This window comes from Plasmodium cynomolgi, chromosome 2 (assembly GCF_000321355.1).
Source record: "Plasmodium cynomolgi strain B DNA, chromosome 2, whole genome shotgun sequence".
NCBI lineage: Eukaryota > Apicomplexa > Aconoidasida > Haemosporida > Plasmodiidae > Plasmodium > Plasmodium cynomolgi.
Window position 1 is genome coordinate 123,915 of NC_020395.1, and position 16,308 is coordinate 140,222.

The following is a 16,308-nucleotide window of genomic DNA, read 5'->3' on the forward strand; positions in this document are numbered from 1 at the left end:
CATGCAAATTCACAATACATATTTTGCATGCAAAAAATTGATAGTTTAAAATTGTTGAGGATTTTCTTGTGTAGTTGGAGTAATAGCGATGAAATAAAACATGTCAATTTAATTATACATATATTCAAGAAAATATATAACCAAAAAAATTAACATATTCATTTCATTGCCTTTACTCCGAACTACAAAAGAAAATCATTTTGCGAATGATCACATAATTCATAGTTGAAGCGAACAAAATGGTAAAAAAGTATATTCCATTCATCGAAATGTCTTTCGACGTTTCAACAAATAAAACAAACTTTCACACTATTTGTCGCAACCTCCACGAAAAAGATGCCGTTCGCCTCTATTCGTTCCATGTTAATGATCCTTCCGCAGGTTCACCTACGGAAACCTTGTTACGACTTCTCCTTCCTTTAAAAGATAGGATTTACGGTTTTTCCAGAAAAAAGAAGATATAATCCCCTTTCTTCTTGTCCAAACAATTCATCATATCTGTCAATCGGTAGGAGCGACGGGCGGTGTGTACAAAGGGCAGGGACGTAGTCAGCACAATCTGATGAATCATGCTTACTAGGCATTCCTCGTTCAAGATTAATAATTGCAATAATCTATCCCCATCACGATATGTATTGATAAAGATTACCTACACTTTTCAGTGGAGGAAAAGTACGAATCTGCAAGCAGAAACGTAATTTTAGTAACTCGTTATACATATCAGTGTAGCACGCGTGCAGCCTAGTTCATCTAAGGACATCACAGACCTGTTGTTGCCTTAAACTTCCTTGTGTTAGACACACATCGTTCCTCTAAGAAGCTTTACAATCAAGCAAATACATTCTTACGCGAAAAAGAAACAGTATGATAAGCGAATTAAGTAGAAAAGGGAAAGGGACACTTTACGCATCCCAATATTTTCTTCAAAATAAGCAAATCAACCGTATTCAATCCCACATAAGAATATATCGTATTTGCCGCTAATTAGCAGGTTAAGATCTCGTTCGTTATCGGAATTAACCAGACAAATCATATTCACGAACTAAAAACGGCCATGCATCACCATCCAAGAAATCAAGAAAGAGCTATTAATCTGTCAATCCTACTCTTGTCTTAAACTAGTGAGTTTTCCCGTGTTGAGTCAAATTAAGCCGCAAGCTCCACGCCTGGTGGTGCCCTTCCGTCAATTCTTTTAACTTTCTCGCTTGCGCGAATACTCGCCCCAGAACCCAAAGACTTTGATTTCTCATAAGGCACTGAAGGAAGCAATCTAAGAGATTAACTCCGAAGAGAAAATCTCTTATTTTAAAATCTTTCATCCAAAGCCTAGTCGGCATAGTTTATGGTTAAGATTACGACGGTATCTGATCGTCTTCACTCCCTTAACTTTCGTTCTTGATTAATGGAAGTATTTTAGGCAAATGCTTTCGCAGTTGTTTGTCTCCAGAAAATCTAAGAATTTCACCTCTGACATCTGAATACAAATGCCCCCAAGCTACTCCTATTAATCGTAACTAAGCCAAAATAAGAAAAAAGAACAAAATTCTGACTTGTTCAATTTTGTTATTCCATGCTGTAGTATTCAAACGCGCAATGCTATATCTGTTTGCTTTGAACACTCTAATTTACTCAAAGTAACAAGATCTTCAAATGCCGGAGCAAAAGAAAGACCTTAAAAAGAATCATTTTAATTAAAAGAACACATAATAGCAAAATGCGCACAAAGTCGATACGTAGTATCAGTTATGTGGATTAAGCTAAAAGCGTTACTTAAAATATCGATTCTTTGAAATTCAACTACGAGCGTTTTAACTGCAACAATTTTAATATACGCTATTGGAGCTGGAATTACCGCGGCTGCTGGCACCAGACTTGCCCTCCAATGGAGTTTTGGGAAGGTTTTAAATTCCCATCATTCCAATTACAAAGCCAGATTGGCCTTGTATTGTTATTTCTTGTCACTACCTCTCTTTTTTAGAATTGGGTAATTTACGCGCCTGCTGCCTTCCTTAGATGTGGTAGCTATTTCTCAGGCTCCCTCTCCGGAATCGAACTCTAATTCCCCGTTACCCGTCATAGCCATGTTAGGCCAATACCCTAACATCAAAAGCTGATAGGTCAGAAACTCGATTGATACACACTAAAAATGGACGGATCCATTACGTGTTACTTCTTTGTTATAATTCCTTAAGTTAATAACTTTTTTCTTAAAAGGCTTAACAAGTACACACTCAAGAACTTAATCAAGAGTGCTAAAGCAAGTATTAGCTACAGCTTTTCCGTAGTTATCCTTATAGAAAAAATGTCAAGTAGATTATAACTGTTTTAATGAGCCGTTCGCAGTTTCTACATATAAAATATGCATATACTTTCACTTGCATGGCTTAATCTTTGAGACAAGCATATGACTACTGGCAAGATCAACCAGGTTACTATTTATATGGCAACAAAGGAAAGCGTGAAACGGAATTTGCACTTGGCAAATTATTTTCATCTTCTAATCAATCCTTTCGCTATATAAATGATTGTTTAAATTCTTTCATTAATATTAATTATTATTCATTACGAATAATAATATATTAACAATTTAACAGCTGATGTTTTACTATGTTATTTTCCTAATCATTTAGTTATGTTTTTATATAACTTTATGATAGGAATTATTGCACCTACTAATTTGCAAGAATAATAAACCATACATTAGAAGCGATTTCGGGAAAACCCTGCAAACTTGGGGAAGTTACGAAAATTTTCTGAAATCATTTCTTGTAGGTAAATTCCTTACTTTAGCATGATGCATTTTAAAATCAATACTAAAATTGTATAGCATACAATTGAACAGATTTATCATCTTTGAAATTTCACAATAAATTATTACTTAATTTACTTATTGCAAAATTATTTTTTTTTTACTTGCTATGAAAATTTCACCCTTATAATGAAATATCCAAGCAATAATTGGTCTTATTCGAAAATTATCCATTTGTTAATCTTGTGATTCAACGTCTTGTTTTAATTAAAAAATTAAAATTAAGAAAAAAAAGTAACAAAAATCTATAGAACAAATCTACTTTTACTTAATTTACTTCATCTGCTTTATTTTTTTCCATTAATGCATCTTTATAATAACCATTAACAGGACACATAAATTATATTAAAAATTTGAAATTTTGCTATAATAATTACAAAAGTACATTTATAATAGAATTTATTATTAAAAAAAAAACATAATTTTTCTGGCAAATTAAAAGTTATAATGAATAATAAAATATCAAACTACGTATTATGTACTATAAAATTTATTCCACATTAAGAGTAAACACTTTTTATATGTAAGCATTGCCAAAAGGCATACTACATTAACGATACACAATTAATTACGCATGATTTTCTACTATCCGAAAAGTTAATTTTCATTCTATATCAAAAAAAAAACTAGAATGATAACAAATAGATCCTAATTAAGCTTTACAATTATAAGAATAATATTTTTCTAATATAGCGAAAAATATGCATCTTAAATTTCTTTTAACATACTTTGCTCGCTATCTTTTTCAGAATACAAAAACGAAAAATAAATTTTAAAAAATATCATCTTATTTAGAATGGGCGGAACAATTAAATCGTTAGAAACGTTAAAATTTCAACCGCTAGCACATTCAAACACTTAAATTATGCGAAATCACCAATAAATCTTAAGCGATTTCATCTCAATTTTCTTATTTTTTTTTTTTAATTACATTGCCATGCGCTTTTAAAATTTTTGGTCATTTATTATGAATTTTTTTTTTTTTTACAACTTTTTTTTTTACCTCGTTTTTTTTCAATGTTTGAAATACACGACCTGAAAAATTATATGAGTATAAACTATGTGCCTGTGCGCGATACGCAGTGCGTACATTTTGGGAGCCGCACCTGAGCATTTTTATGGCACGCCTTGGTATTTTACTCCAGGTGCACCGTTCATTTATACGTTAAAAAATAGCACTTCTTATGCAAACAGCATGACATATTTTAAATGATAGGGAGATAAGTGCACATAGCTGAACACGCGTGAATTTTGTGAGAGGTGCAAAAATATGCTCAAAGTGTGAACAGAGGATGCACACATCTGATTTGAAGTTACATGTTCTTTTTTTTTTTGCGAAGTGCAATTTCATAGTAAGCACAAAAAAAAAAAAAAGCTCAGTTAAATGAATGAAAGAAATCCCTCTTTTCGCAAACGCGCAAAATGAACGCTTCAAATTTAAGTAAAATGCATAAGGGTAAAATTCTCAGTGTGACAAGCTTAAAAAAAAATCGCCCCCTCGTATGATCACATCTGACATGCGAAAAAAGTATGTAATTGCTTCCTCTTTTTTTTTCATAAAATGCCAGATATTTTATCCTCATATGTAATAATTGCCCAGCGCTTCGTGCACCCCTTAAATTTGTCACTTAAGGTTAAACTGCTTGATGATTTGACTCTCCCGAACTGATCAAGCCAAAAAGACTGAAATGCCAAGGTAATTTAACAAAAATCTCATCCATTTTGAGCATCTTTATTGACATTTAAAGGGAAAAAAAAAAAATACCATGTTCAAGTTTGATCGTATGTTCCGATGATGATAAAATAAATGCGCGAACAGTTCTCTCATTTTTTAACTTCCGCTCTGCACAGAACGAACCAACTTTTCATCCACTTGTTAATTTTTTTTAAGTAAAAATTCAAAAATGAATTTTGTGTGTGTTTATGTAAGAATTATGATACCCCCTTTTTCAATTGTTAAAAATGCGGATGTGTAAACTTGTGCCATGTTAACTTTTTAAAAGCTTTCCTCTTTGGAAAATCGTCAAAGTGGTGTATATATTTCTTTCCTGTAAAAAAATGCATTCCATCTGAAAATCGCATGTAAAAAAAGGTGCTTCGAATTTGTTGACGCTTTTTCACATATATATATATATTTTTTTTTTTTTCAATTATTTAGACATACCTAGAGAAAAATGGCCTAGGCTACATATCACACTCGCCATATGAAATGCTAACTCTTTCTTCCATATGCAGGTTGCACCTTTTTTTTTTTCAGCCACTGATAAATTTTTACGGAGAAATGTTCCAATTCCAAATAGTGAAAATTTGCCACTCGCATTCCCATGCAAATAATGCTAAATAGAAAGACACATCCATATGTGAAAAGGATGCAGACGCGTAAGTTAAACTCATAAGACAACTGCAACAAGTGCACCTCTGTATAAATGGTACATTTTGTTCGCATACGCGGATTTGTAAATATAGGCGTGCACATCCCTCCTTAACAATTTTTTTTTTTTTAATAAAATGTGCGAAGATTTTCCCCTTATTTTTACCAGTTCGAATTTCACACAAATCGGAGATTTCACAAATCCCCCCCCCAAAGATCATCTCGCGTTTTTGGTAATCCTTTTGGAAGAATCTGTGTGTCGTTTTATTCAAAATACGTCCACTTCACCAAGATGAGTTCCTCACTGCTGATATTTGCATAAACATAAATGATTTAAAAATAGTGATATAAAAAATAGTGACGTATGCAACTGCACGTAGGTATCTATGCCTACTTTTTCTGCTCCAAAATATGCTCACAAACAGCCCCACTCACCCCATTTCAACTCTCCAATTTTTCTAACACGCAGATTGTAATTTATTCTGGTAAGCGGACTTTCCGACTTTCCTCAAATGTGAACAAGCTGTCAACTATCAAAATGGATAAGCGAAGAAGTGAAGAGGGGAATCCATAAATGGAGTGATATTCCTTTCCAATTAAGCGCACATAAAACTTTCCAATAATTTGTTTACAATACAGGTGGTGCATGTACTACAGTTTTAGCAGAAATAGTGCATTCTTATACATATATTTTTTCAGGCCTTTTATTCCACTATGTCCGCAGATTATTCATTTGTCTAATGCCTCCCAGAATTGCACTTTTACTTCCCTGTTAAACGTTCCGTTCCACAGGTATCCGATTCTGCTTTTACTGATCTTTTCCATCGTCTCCGTAATTTCGCCTCTCACATGAGAATGGTGTTCATGTGTTTATACGTGTATATGTTTTACTCTGGGCATATGCAATATAGGTAATCATTTCTGCCTGTGCTTATTTTCTTATCCTCCCAATTGTGGACATTGTTAAGGCAACGCAGGGGGGTAGGCGTATTATTCTATGGCACAATTACCGCTTCGATGGTCTTGCTTATTTTCAACATTGTTAAAGTCAAAGATGTTACACCCTCAGACGTCTTCTAAAATGAGGATACAGAACTCTCCTCAAATTAGCGTATGATCTCTAATCGCTTCTACCCCCCATTTGCTCTTGCTCGAATATCATTTATGCATAATTTCTTCACGCATGTCTCGTTTGAACCTCCGCAGCCTACGCACGTATTCCCCGTCTCTTCGTCTACCACACCGTTCGTTTAGTGCATAAAAGTGCAAAATGTTTCTATTTTACGCAATATTTTTTACAAGTACGAGCAGTAAACACTATTAGGGGTGCAATGTATACTGCTCGTTATTGAAATTGCAATTTAAAACGGGGATCATTTTCTAGATAAAGACAACGTTATTTAAAAAGAAAAAATAATAATAAAATGTTTTTTGGGTGATATAATTAACAGGAACACGTGACGAAACGAACTACGTGAATGATGCATTTGTTGTATGTATTTTATTTTTTCCTCCAATCGATATGCTTGATCCGTAGAAATAAAAACAGAGAAAGATTGTGCCAAATGGCCGTACCGGTAGAGCACCTCATTATGTTTCCCTTGTTAACACATACGAATATGATGTTACAAAATTGAAAGAACAAATGGGAACATTTCACTTTCTTCTTTTTCATTTCCTTTTTTATGAGAGCGCAAAGTTACCACTCTGATCCTTCGCCAAGCGTAACTTTTTTTTGCTTTTCCCTATTGCGCACTTCAACCCCCTGTTGTAAAAGTGATCTAGGTTTACTTCTTACCGCGTTTACAATTAACTCATCGCTTCTCATTCGAGCAATACTGTGAACCAAAGTAATTTATGAAGGAGACATTTGGGGGGGGTTGCAAAAGAGAGGGATACGTCCCCAATGCGTGAAAATAAGTTTGCCCTAGTAGCATATTCCACTAACAAGAGGTACAAAACCGTGGTTACACCTTTGTCTTCCTCCTTCGAACGGGGTTAACTTATTCTATCCATCATTTTGCGGTGTGTATATATGACAATTTTTGCCTTTAAAAAAATGCGTCCCCCATTTTAACGAATAAGGTAAATTTAAAATAGGGAAAAAGACATAGGACATTTGGGGCCACCTCTACTAGTCTCACGAATTAACTTCACCATTAAAAAGGAATATGCTTTAACGGATGAAATGCAATTAGATAAATGTAGTACCACCCAATTCGTCCTAAAGGTGCCTTTCCGCATTATGCATCTATGCGTACATGTGCAGGAAATTTTTTACCTGAAGCGTTGTGAACAGATCAGCATTGCTTTGTGTGCATTCTATTTTTTCTCACAATTCATTTCAAGAACACTGCTCTATATCATTTCTACTTTTCACTAGTTAGCGATTATTCTTATGTTAGGTTCATGTGTAAAAAAGGAAAAAAAAAAAAAACGCATTGTAAGCTTTTAAAGCTTATAGCAAATAGTGTGGGTAAAAAATGCACAAAATGGCAGTTTCCATACGACATGTTGAACGTGGTATATACAGGTACACATGTGAGCACATTTGCGAAACGCCCTAGTTAGCCGTCCTTTTCGAGTAACTGTGCCAATTCGGACTGTGTCTTTACATCTTTACAACTGCAACGGTGTGTCACTTCCCCCCTTCTTAACACATAAATAAAGTCACAACAAGATAGTGCGTGGGTGTCATGAGAAATGATTAAAATCGTGTTATCGGGGAAGTAATTTTTTATAATATAATTAAAGGGTTTTGCATTGCCAATCAAAAAGTTATTCAAATTCGAGTCCACATTATTAAAATTAAAAATGGGAATTTCATCAATTAATATCAACTTATATTTGTTCCTATTTAAGAAAAGACGAACTATAGACAGGTACCGTATGCAATCATCCGTCAGTGAAATAGTGTTGCTCGAAACGTTAGCCTTTCTTTTACCTTTTTTTTTTCTCCCTCTCATCATGTGCATTTTTCTTTTGTTGATATATGTACTTGTGCAAATCATTCATGTTCAATTTTATGCCAATCAAATCGAAAGCGTTAACGATTTCTTCATCTGTAAAATTTCTATACGGGTCGATAAACGTTCTGACGTTCCAGTTGTGAAAAACGAAAGAGGATTGTGGCAAAACGGTGATAATGTCATTTTTCTCCCTCCTTGAGATAGTTCCAATATCTCTTCCTTCTACTGTTATTTTTCCACTAACAGTAGGAATGAGACCTAGAATGGACAAAATAATTGTGCTTTTCCCTGAACCTGACTTTCCTACGATGCCGATTTTTTGATTTTTCAAAGCGTAAATAGTGACATTTTTTAAGGATGGATCTTCATCTTCATAACAATATTTATTGCTATTTTTATCTAGAACAACTTTTTTCTTGTAACTGACGAATACGTTCTCGAGATAAACACCATATTTTTCTTTCGATTGGTCTATGGCGGCTGGTGGGTCTACAATACCGATAGGCAAAGGGGACGTACTTTCTCCCGAATTGTCAAATTTACTTTTCATCTTCATTTCGTCCCATTTCGGCGTATCTTCTCCCCTTTCTCCCTCTAAGCAATCTTTTTCTTGCGGTAATTTTGAGAACTCCTCTAGCCTCTGCACACAACACATCTCTTTCTCCACAAAGGCATAATCACACAAAAGAATTTTTGTGAGCACCCCAAGTCTTGAGGAAAAAGTAATACAATACCCAATTGTGCTTATAATTTTCTCGTAATTTTTCCCTTGGTACAAATTTCCCATTTTGTTGAAAAAGATATGAGGATGCATAATGAAATAGCTAGTTAATATTAAAAAGATAAGCCTAATGTAGAAAGATGCCCATATAGTTATTGCCCACTTTAGAAGGTAATAATTTCTGAAGGTCTCTACGTAACGCTCGTATATACTTAAATGGTACAAATTCTTTTCGTATACGTTAATTACGCTTCTTCCTGATATAGTATTGCTATATATGTTACATAATGGGGAGTGACATCTTAGGTACCCTCTTTGAGCCTCTTTACACCCTCTGGAATATTTTTTAAAACCAAAAAATAGATTAACAAAACAATGAAAGGAAAAACAATAACAGCATCTTTCATCATACAAAATAACAAAATGACTGACAAAAGAAGTCGAAAAAAGAGGAAAATGAATTTATAAAATCTCTTTAAAAATCCATTGTCTAACGAATAAATATCCGTAACAAACCTATTTATGATGTTACCCAAATTGCTGTTGTAGTAGACATACATGGGCACGCTCAAAATGCTCTTCAGCACATCTGTGTGCACTTTCGCTGCTGAAATTACCGTGCCATATATGATAAACATGAAACAAAAAAAAGATGCTATTAACGATATTATTGGCAATATCACAAATAATTTTAAATACTTAACTTGCTGTTGCAGAATTTCATTCGAATGCTCTTTGTCATTTCGTGAAATTATACTAATCATGCTTAAAATGAAAAATTTTATTTCATCTGTAAAGATAGATATAAACATGAAAATCATTATGTACAGTATTAAAACGCCTCCAACTTTGCTCAAAAACCACCAGTATGTTGTTAATTCTATGTTTCCTTTGAAAAACGATTCATCTTCATCATCCTTAGCAGGATAAACATTTGCGCAGCTGCTTCTATGCTGCAAGGTTTGAGACAAAATTGCGTTCCTTTGGTTGTCCACTCCTGTTGTGCAAGTTCGTTCTTGTGTCATTTGGTCAGCACAATCATTCATGTTTTTAACCGTGTTAATGATATAATCATTTTCCAAAAACGATTTACTCCCTGCGGTAGGACCTTCGTCAGATTCCGCCGAACGGGTGTTATTTCTTTTGAAGCAACCACCCTCGTTTGCCCCATTTACTTGGCTTCCACATTTCTGGGGTTCTTCTTCATCTTCTTCACCTTCTTCACCATGTTTTTCGTTATGTCCTTCTGCTTCACCCCCCAACTCCAATTTTGTGCTGTCCATGCTTAACTCGGTTCTACTGACGGCGCCGTCTTTTTTTATATTTTTGCTTTTAACATAATCTGACACACTTCCTGCATATTTTAAAGTGTAATTCTCTAACTCGTAAATATCTACTTTGTACTGGATATTTTCAAAAAGGTCATTAATAAAAAAGTTGCGAAGAGTGCTTTCATTCATAGACACAATAAAACTGCAATAGTCTTTGAAGCTTTTATTTTCCTCTTTGCAAAATAAATTATAAAATATATTTTTAGATATCGCTGGGTCTAGAGATGTGAAAAGATCGTCCAATAAATACAAGGAAAAATCGCTTTTCCCCCTTAGGCATTTTTGAACATGGTCCTCATCGAAGGGAAAAAGACCCTGGCATATTGCACTTCTTTTGACTTCGTTATCATTTGAAAAATCAGTTCGATTGTTTTTGTTGGTAATACTGTTATCTACACGCATTTTTTTCTCACCGTTAGAGCTCAATTTATGCAGATGCATGTAGTGATGATATAAAGCTCTCGCCAAGGAAATTCTAACCTTCTGCCCTTTACTTAAATTATGATCATCGTTAACGTACCGCATATCACCATTTTTAAAGGAACTTATATCATTTAACAACTCACTCTGTTTAACAGTGTAGCGGTAAATCCATGAATTGTATTCATTTCCAAATAAAATCATGGACCTTATATTTCCTATGGACAACCAACTGTTCTGGGGAACGTACAAAATTGGCATATTATACAACACATTTTTAACATATAAACAACCGTGGATCAACTGAATGTCTCCTAAAATAGATTGGAAAAAAGCAGTTTTACCTGATCCAACATTTCCAATAACTATTGCTAAGGTATTATTTTCTAAGCTAAAATTTAGGTTCTTCAAAATGTACTTCTCATACTTCCGATCATGCCTTTTTGTGCCAAAAAAAGCATTTTCTAATTTTATTATCAAATTGCTTTGCTCCTCTGTTACATTATCACCCTTGTTATTATTTTTCTCTCCTTTTTTCGCGTGTATGGCACTACTACTACCGTCATTGGAGCAATTAACTGTTGTCTGGAAACACACTTTCCTTATATCCTTATCTGTACTGTAATTTACACCAGATAGTATTTTTCGATTTATAATATTTATGTGTTTCACTTTTTTATAAAAACAGGAAAACCTACAACATTTTTTGAACCTATTTTTTAACTGGATGAAATATATTCTGTATCTTGAACAAAGTTCTTCTTCATTTTCGAAACGTTCTCGAACATTTGATGCGTTAAAATAGTTATTCATTTTTGAAACATACCTAAAATAATTGTTAATATCGTTGTAATATAAATGGTGATTAACATACTTATTCAATATTCACTATGCCTTCTATTATGTTATTCATTAAATTAGGAAAGTTAGATACACTTGAAATTAAAGATTTATAGACAAATAACGGCATAATAATTGAACTAAAATTAACTTCCTTTCGATTGTCTAATTTCTCTCTTATAAACAAGAAAAATAACAACACTTCAACTATGTCAGCTGACACGGCATTTATAAAAATGCCCACAGTGCCCAAGTAAAGTCGTACTTTGCAAAACATCATTTCCTTTTTTCGAACAAAATTTATATAATTAAAAGCAAATGATTCCCAATTGAACATTTTCATTAATTTAAATTCTTTCAACACATGATGTGTATTATCTATTCTTTGATCCCTATATTTTAAATACTTACTTTTAAAGAGACTTGGCAAAAATGAAAATAAAATCATTGTACTGTACAATACAACAGACAGTGATACTCCTGTTTTTACAGCCTTAGAACCCATCCTCAAGTAAAATACATAAAAAGATAAATAAAATTTGACAAATATATTAGACAGACTAATGATAGCACCAACAAAAAGTACTAAAGAAGGAGTATCAGAAAACATAATATTATAAATGTTTATGCTAGATGTGTCCTTTTTCCCCATATCTTCTTTTTTCCTCCTATTCTTTTTAAAAAAATTTATTAAATAAATTTTTTTTTTAAATAGATTATCACTATCATTCTTTTTACAAATTTTAGTCATACAAGAAGGATTTTTTTAACACTGTTACGACCTTTTCTTTCCATTACACCTAATACCGTATTCAAAGATTCTTCTCTATTTCTATATACAGAATGATTCGTTAAATCGTTATTACGACTATACAGGTTAATTTTGTAAAGGAAATGTATTAGTGATATTTCTAGAAATTCATAATAATAAAAATTCAAAATAGAATCAAAAAGAAATTCAAAAAGCAATAACCCAACGATGTACAATCCAAATATTACTTTCGAGTTATTCAAAAAAACGGGGAAAGATGGAATAGTTTCACCTTTTAAAATGAGCATATACTTGTCTATAGATCCTCCAACAGCAATTATAAATAAGTTTTGCAAAACGTTAAAGATAATTATTGAAATTATGCGAAATTTAAACGTTTTAAAAATTGTCCACACAATATTGTTATAATATACATTATATTCCTTCTTTACTCTTATGTTTTTTGAGTCATGGCAATGTCCTACCACAAAATCACTTTTTTCATAAAAATGTTTAGAACTACATTTTCTTACATAAATTTTTCTTAAATTTTGTTCCAATTCAGATGAATAGTGTGTCACATTGTTGTTTTTTCGTAATGTAGGAAACTTAATTTCATCTTTTATAAGATTATTTAGCAATTTTGTCACCCAGTGAAAGGTTATAAAACTAAAGATGGAAACATATTCTGGTTCTTTTTCATCGTTGTCCTTATTTCCACGTCTTACCCATTTTTTAAACATAGTCGTATTTTAATAAAATGATTGTTTGTGTAGCACTAATTTGGCTTATTTTTCTTACACACGTGTTTGTATATTTAAATTGACAAAAAAGCACTTCGAAGTCGGTAAAATGTGTTAAGGTAACACCTTTCATCTACAAATCATGTAATGTTATGCTAAAAAAAAACATACACGCCATAAGTTTTATAAAAACTCGATCTGAAAATTAAATGGCAACTGCATATTTTTATACCAAAATATTAACAACAAAATTCAAGTATAAAAAAAGAATCTACAGACCCTTAGTTACTTCTAAAATGTGTTCACAAGGGGTTAATATGAATAAGCTCGAAAATTCATTAAATTAAAAAAGAATTTAAAAAACATCCTTGTTGAAAAATCTTCATTTCATATATGTTCTTGCTACAAAGCATAAAACGCTATTAATTTAAAAAAAAAAACAAATCAGAAAAAGAACTTTGTAGATGTGACAAAAGAATTAAGCAAAAGAAAAAAAAGAAACTATTTATTTTAAAAATTTCGTGAATTTGAAGAGTGTTAAAAATGCAATTTAAATGCATATTATGCAAGCTTATAAACATATTAATTGCATTGAAATAAATTTATTTTCTGTGTGAATTCTTTTTAAAGCGCAATAAAAAAGAAACACAAAATCAAAGAATAAATGTAAAACAATATCTGTTCTTAAAATATATAAATAATATGAATTAAACATATTTCATGATAAAATAGATGCATCTTAAAAATTGAAGCAATGTTGTGATGGAAAATAGAACCTTTAAACTTTATTAGCTAGTTCTGTGCACTTAACTTTTTTATGGGTAAGAGCGTTAATCCAAGCCTATTGGACATACAATATTAGTAAAAAAAATTGTGTTAATAGAGTTATACCTACACATACTGGGATAGTTTAACCTTTTTTAAGATTCTAACTTTTTTCACTCTTTTTCCCCAAATAGAAACAATTTTTTTTCAGTTTTACAATAACTATAGAATTTCCATTATTTTTTCATGACGTGAACCCTGTATGTTTTAATAAGAAACTGGTGTATAAAATTAAATGAACGTTGGATCTTCTTGTTAAATGATAAAAAGCTTAGACAGTTTACACTTTATTTTATCATTTTTTACTTTTCTTATGTATGCTTTCTTCAATATCACATATTTTTCCAACACAGTTAACATAATCTGAATTAGTTTTTAGAACAACATATCTGTTTCACTAAATAAAACTTCGTTTCCTTTGTAGAATATGTTCAGAGGTTCAATTTCATCGTTTTATGCTTCTATTTACATTTCATCTGTGCTAAATTATAACGTCTTTAATTTGTTATTTATATATAGAACACATTTATGTGTGTTCTTTTATTTTCTTCTTTAAGTTCTTTTTGCCTTTCACACTTTTTGGCCCATGTCATGGATTAACCATTTTAAATCATATTTCCCTCGCCAGAATATCGAAGAAGGTATAATAATGTATATGCTTAAACGTTCATAAAATTGAAAATAAGTGTATATAATTTTGTTAATTTGTGTATGTTCATTTTAGAAAGTGTTGCATAAATTATAAAAATTGGACAACATTGTATATAGGCATTTGTGCTCTCACCTTTTATTGCATTATCATTTAATCTACAAAGTGTAAATCGTATACATGTGAGAAAAAAAATTAATGTAAAATGGACCACCCTTTTTTAATTTCTTATGGAATATGATTAAATGGCTGTTGTTCGATACAGCATAATAATATGTTTGCAAGTGTTCTTTTTTTCCCTTAATACATTAAAAGAATTGAAAATTAGTTCTACCATGCTATTAATGATTCTGTTATAGCAATTTTAAAGGTAGATAAATTGTAAGCATAAAAAAAATTAGTTACTGGATAATGCAAAAATAATCTAAAGATATTTTACTCTTTAAAAATGCTAATGCACACAACTTTTTTTTGTATAGAATTCGGTAAGTGCGTCTATTCTATGTCAACCTAAAAAAAAGTATGTACACCTTCAAGAAAAGGGTAACATAAGCTATTGTTGGTAAGCCTTTCAATTCAAACATGTATGCGCGGTGTACGAAATGTCTTTTGTATTTTCCAAATGAAAAGGGTTTTCAAAATTATGGTGAGTTTAGAAGGGTTCCATTTATATAGATTTATTTTCATACCATTTGTGTGAGTTTTGTAATGTGTATCAACATGATAAATGAGTTCTATTTCTGTGTCATTCTTTTTTCCCAAAAGGTATGCATATTAATGAAGACGAAAATGATTTTTTTTTTGCTAAAAGTTTAGGGGTTGTAATCTAAAATGGTGATACCCATGATATATATTTTTATAAAATAGATAAATCGTGCCTTCAATTATTTGCATACATATTAAAGGACCGTTGTTATGTGTGAAATAAGTAAAACGAAAAGAACCTTTAAGAATGTCTTTCTTTTTATATAAGACAAAGTAACAAATGCGCATTTAAAAGTTTGTAAAATAAAGTACAATTCTTATATATCTTTAAACCTTTCATATTCGCTTAAATTCATTATAAATGAAAGATTCAAATTAACAACAAATTTCTATTCAAAAAGAATTAATTTAGTGCCACATAAGATAGAATAGAAGCAAATGATAGAACGAACAGGCTTCATATTTCCTTTACGCAGAACTAATAGGATTGTCTTATTAGTTACCTTAATTTTCGTTATATGGCACAATATTAACTTTTGAATAATTCTTTTAAAGATTGCATTTGTATTGATTCTCGTCATTTCTATACAATATACATTTTTATTTGAATACTAAATATAAATAGGCAACAAAAATGACATAAAAAATATTAAAAAATAGAGATAAATATTATGAAATGTTATTATATTTATGTAAAATAGTAAACCATAATCAACAAAATAATACATAAATTAGAATAATAATACAGACAGGAATTACCAAAACAAAGTATATGTGCAAATATAAAAAGCTAAACAAGAAAGAAGCGACTTTATTATAAAGCTTATTTTCAATTCAAACGTTTTAAATAAACTTCATATATGTCTAAAATTAATGTATATGTTGTTCTTAAAAATATGAAATATCATATGAGATACATAAAATATGATGTGAACTAAAATAAAATATAAAAGTTATTATGTCAAAAATGCTAGTACATGAGAATAAGACTCGATATATAATATAATATTAAAAAATAATTTAATTAAATTAAGAGTAATAAAGAATAAAATACAATTAAAAAAAAATATATAATGATAAAGAAAATAAATATGTAATAAGAATTAAATTAAAAAAAATAAATTTATAATGTATATATATTTATACAATATTGATTAAAAAATTAAAAAAAGAA

The 16,308-nt window shown here is 31.2% G+C and overlaps 1 protein-coding gene and 1 non-coding gene across 2 annotated transcripts; both read right to left on the minus strand.

The window, feature by feature from the left end:
• Positions 1-364: 364 nt before the first annotated feature.
• Positions 365-2,431, minus strand: PCYB_021237. Its single transcript has one exon. It is a non-coding gene; the product is annotated as an SSU ribosomal RNA (ribosomal RNA).
• A 5,316-nt stretch (positions 2,432-7,747) lies between these two features.
• Positions 7,748-12,955, minus strand: PCYB_021240 (ABC transporter). Its single transcript, XM_004220474.1, has 6 exons — positions 12,262-12,955; positions 11,496-12,046; positions 10,966-11,434; positions 9,173-10,935; positions 8,125-8,936; positions 7,748-8,033 (listed from the first exon to the last, which is right to left on the minus strand). The coding sequence occupies exons 3-4, from the start codon at positions 11,432-11,434 to the stop codon at positions 9,173-9,175; spliced, it is 2,232 nt and encodes a 743-aa protein (XP_004220522.1). The 5' UTR covers positions 11,496-12,046; positions 12,262-12,955; the 3' UTR covers positions 7,748-8,033; positions 8,125-8,936.
• Between the last annotated feature and the right edge of the window lie 3,353 nt (positions 12,956-16,308).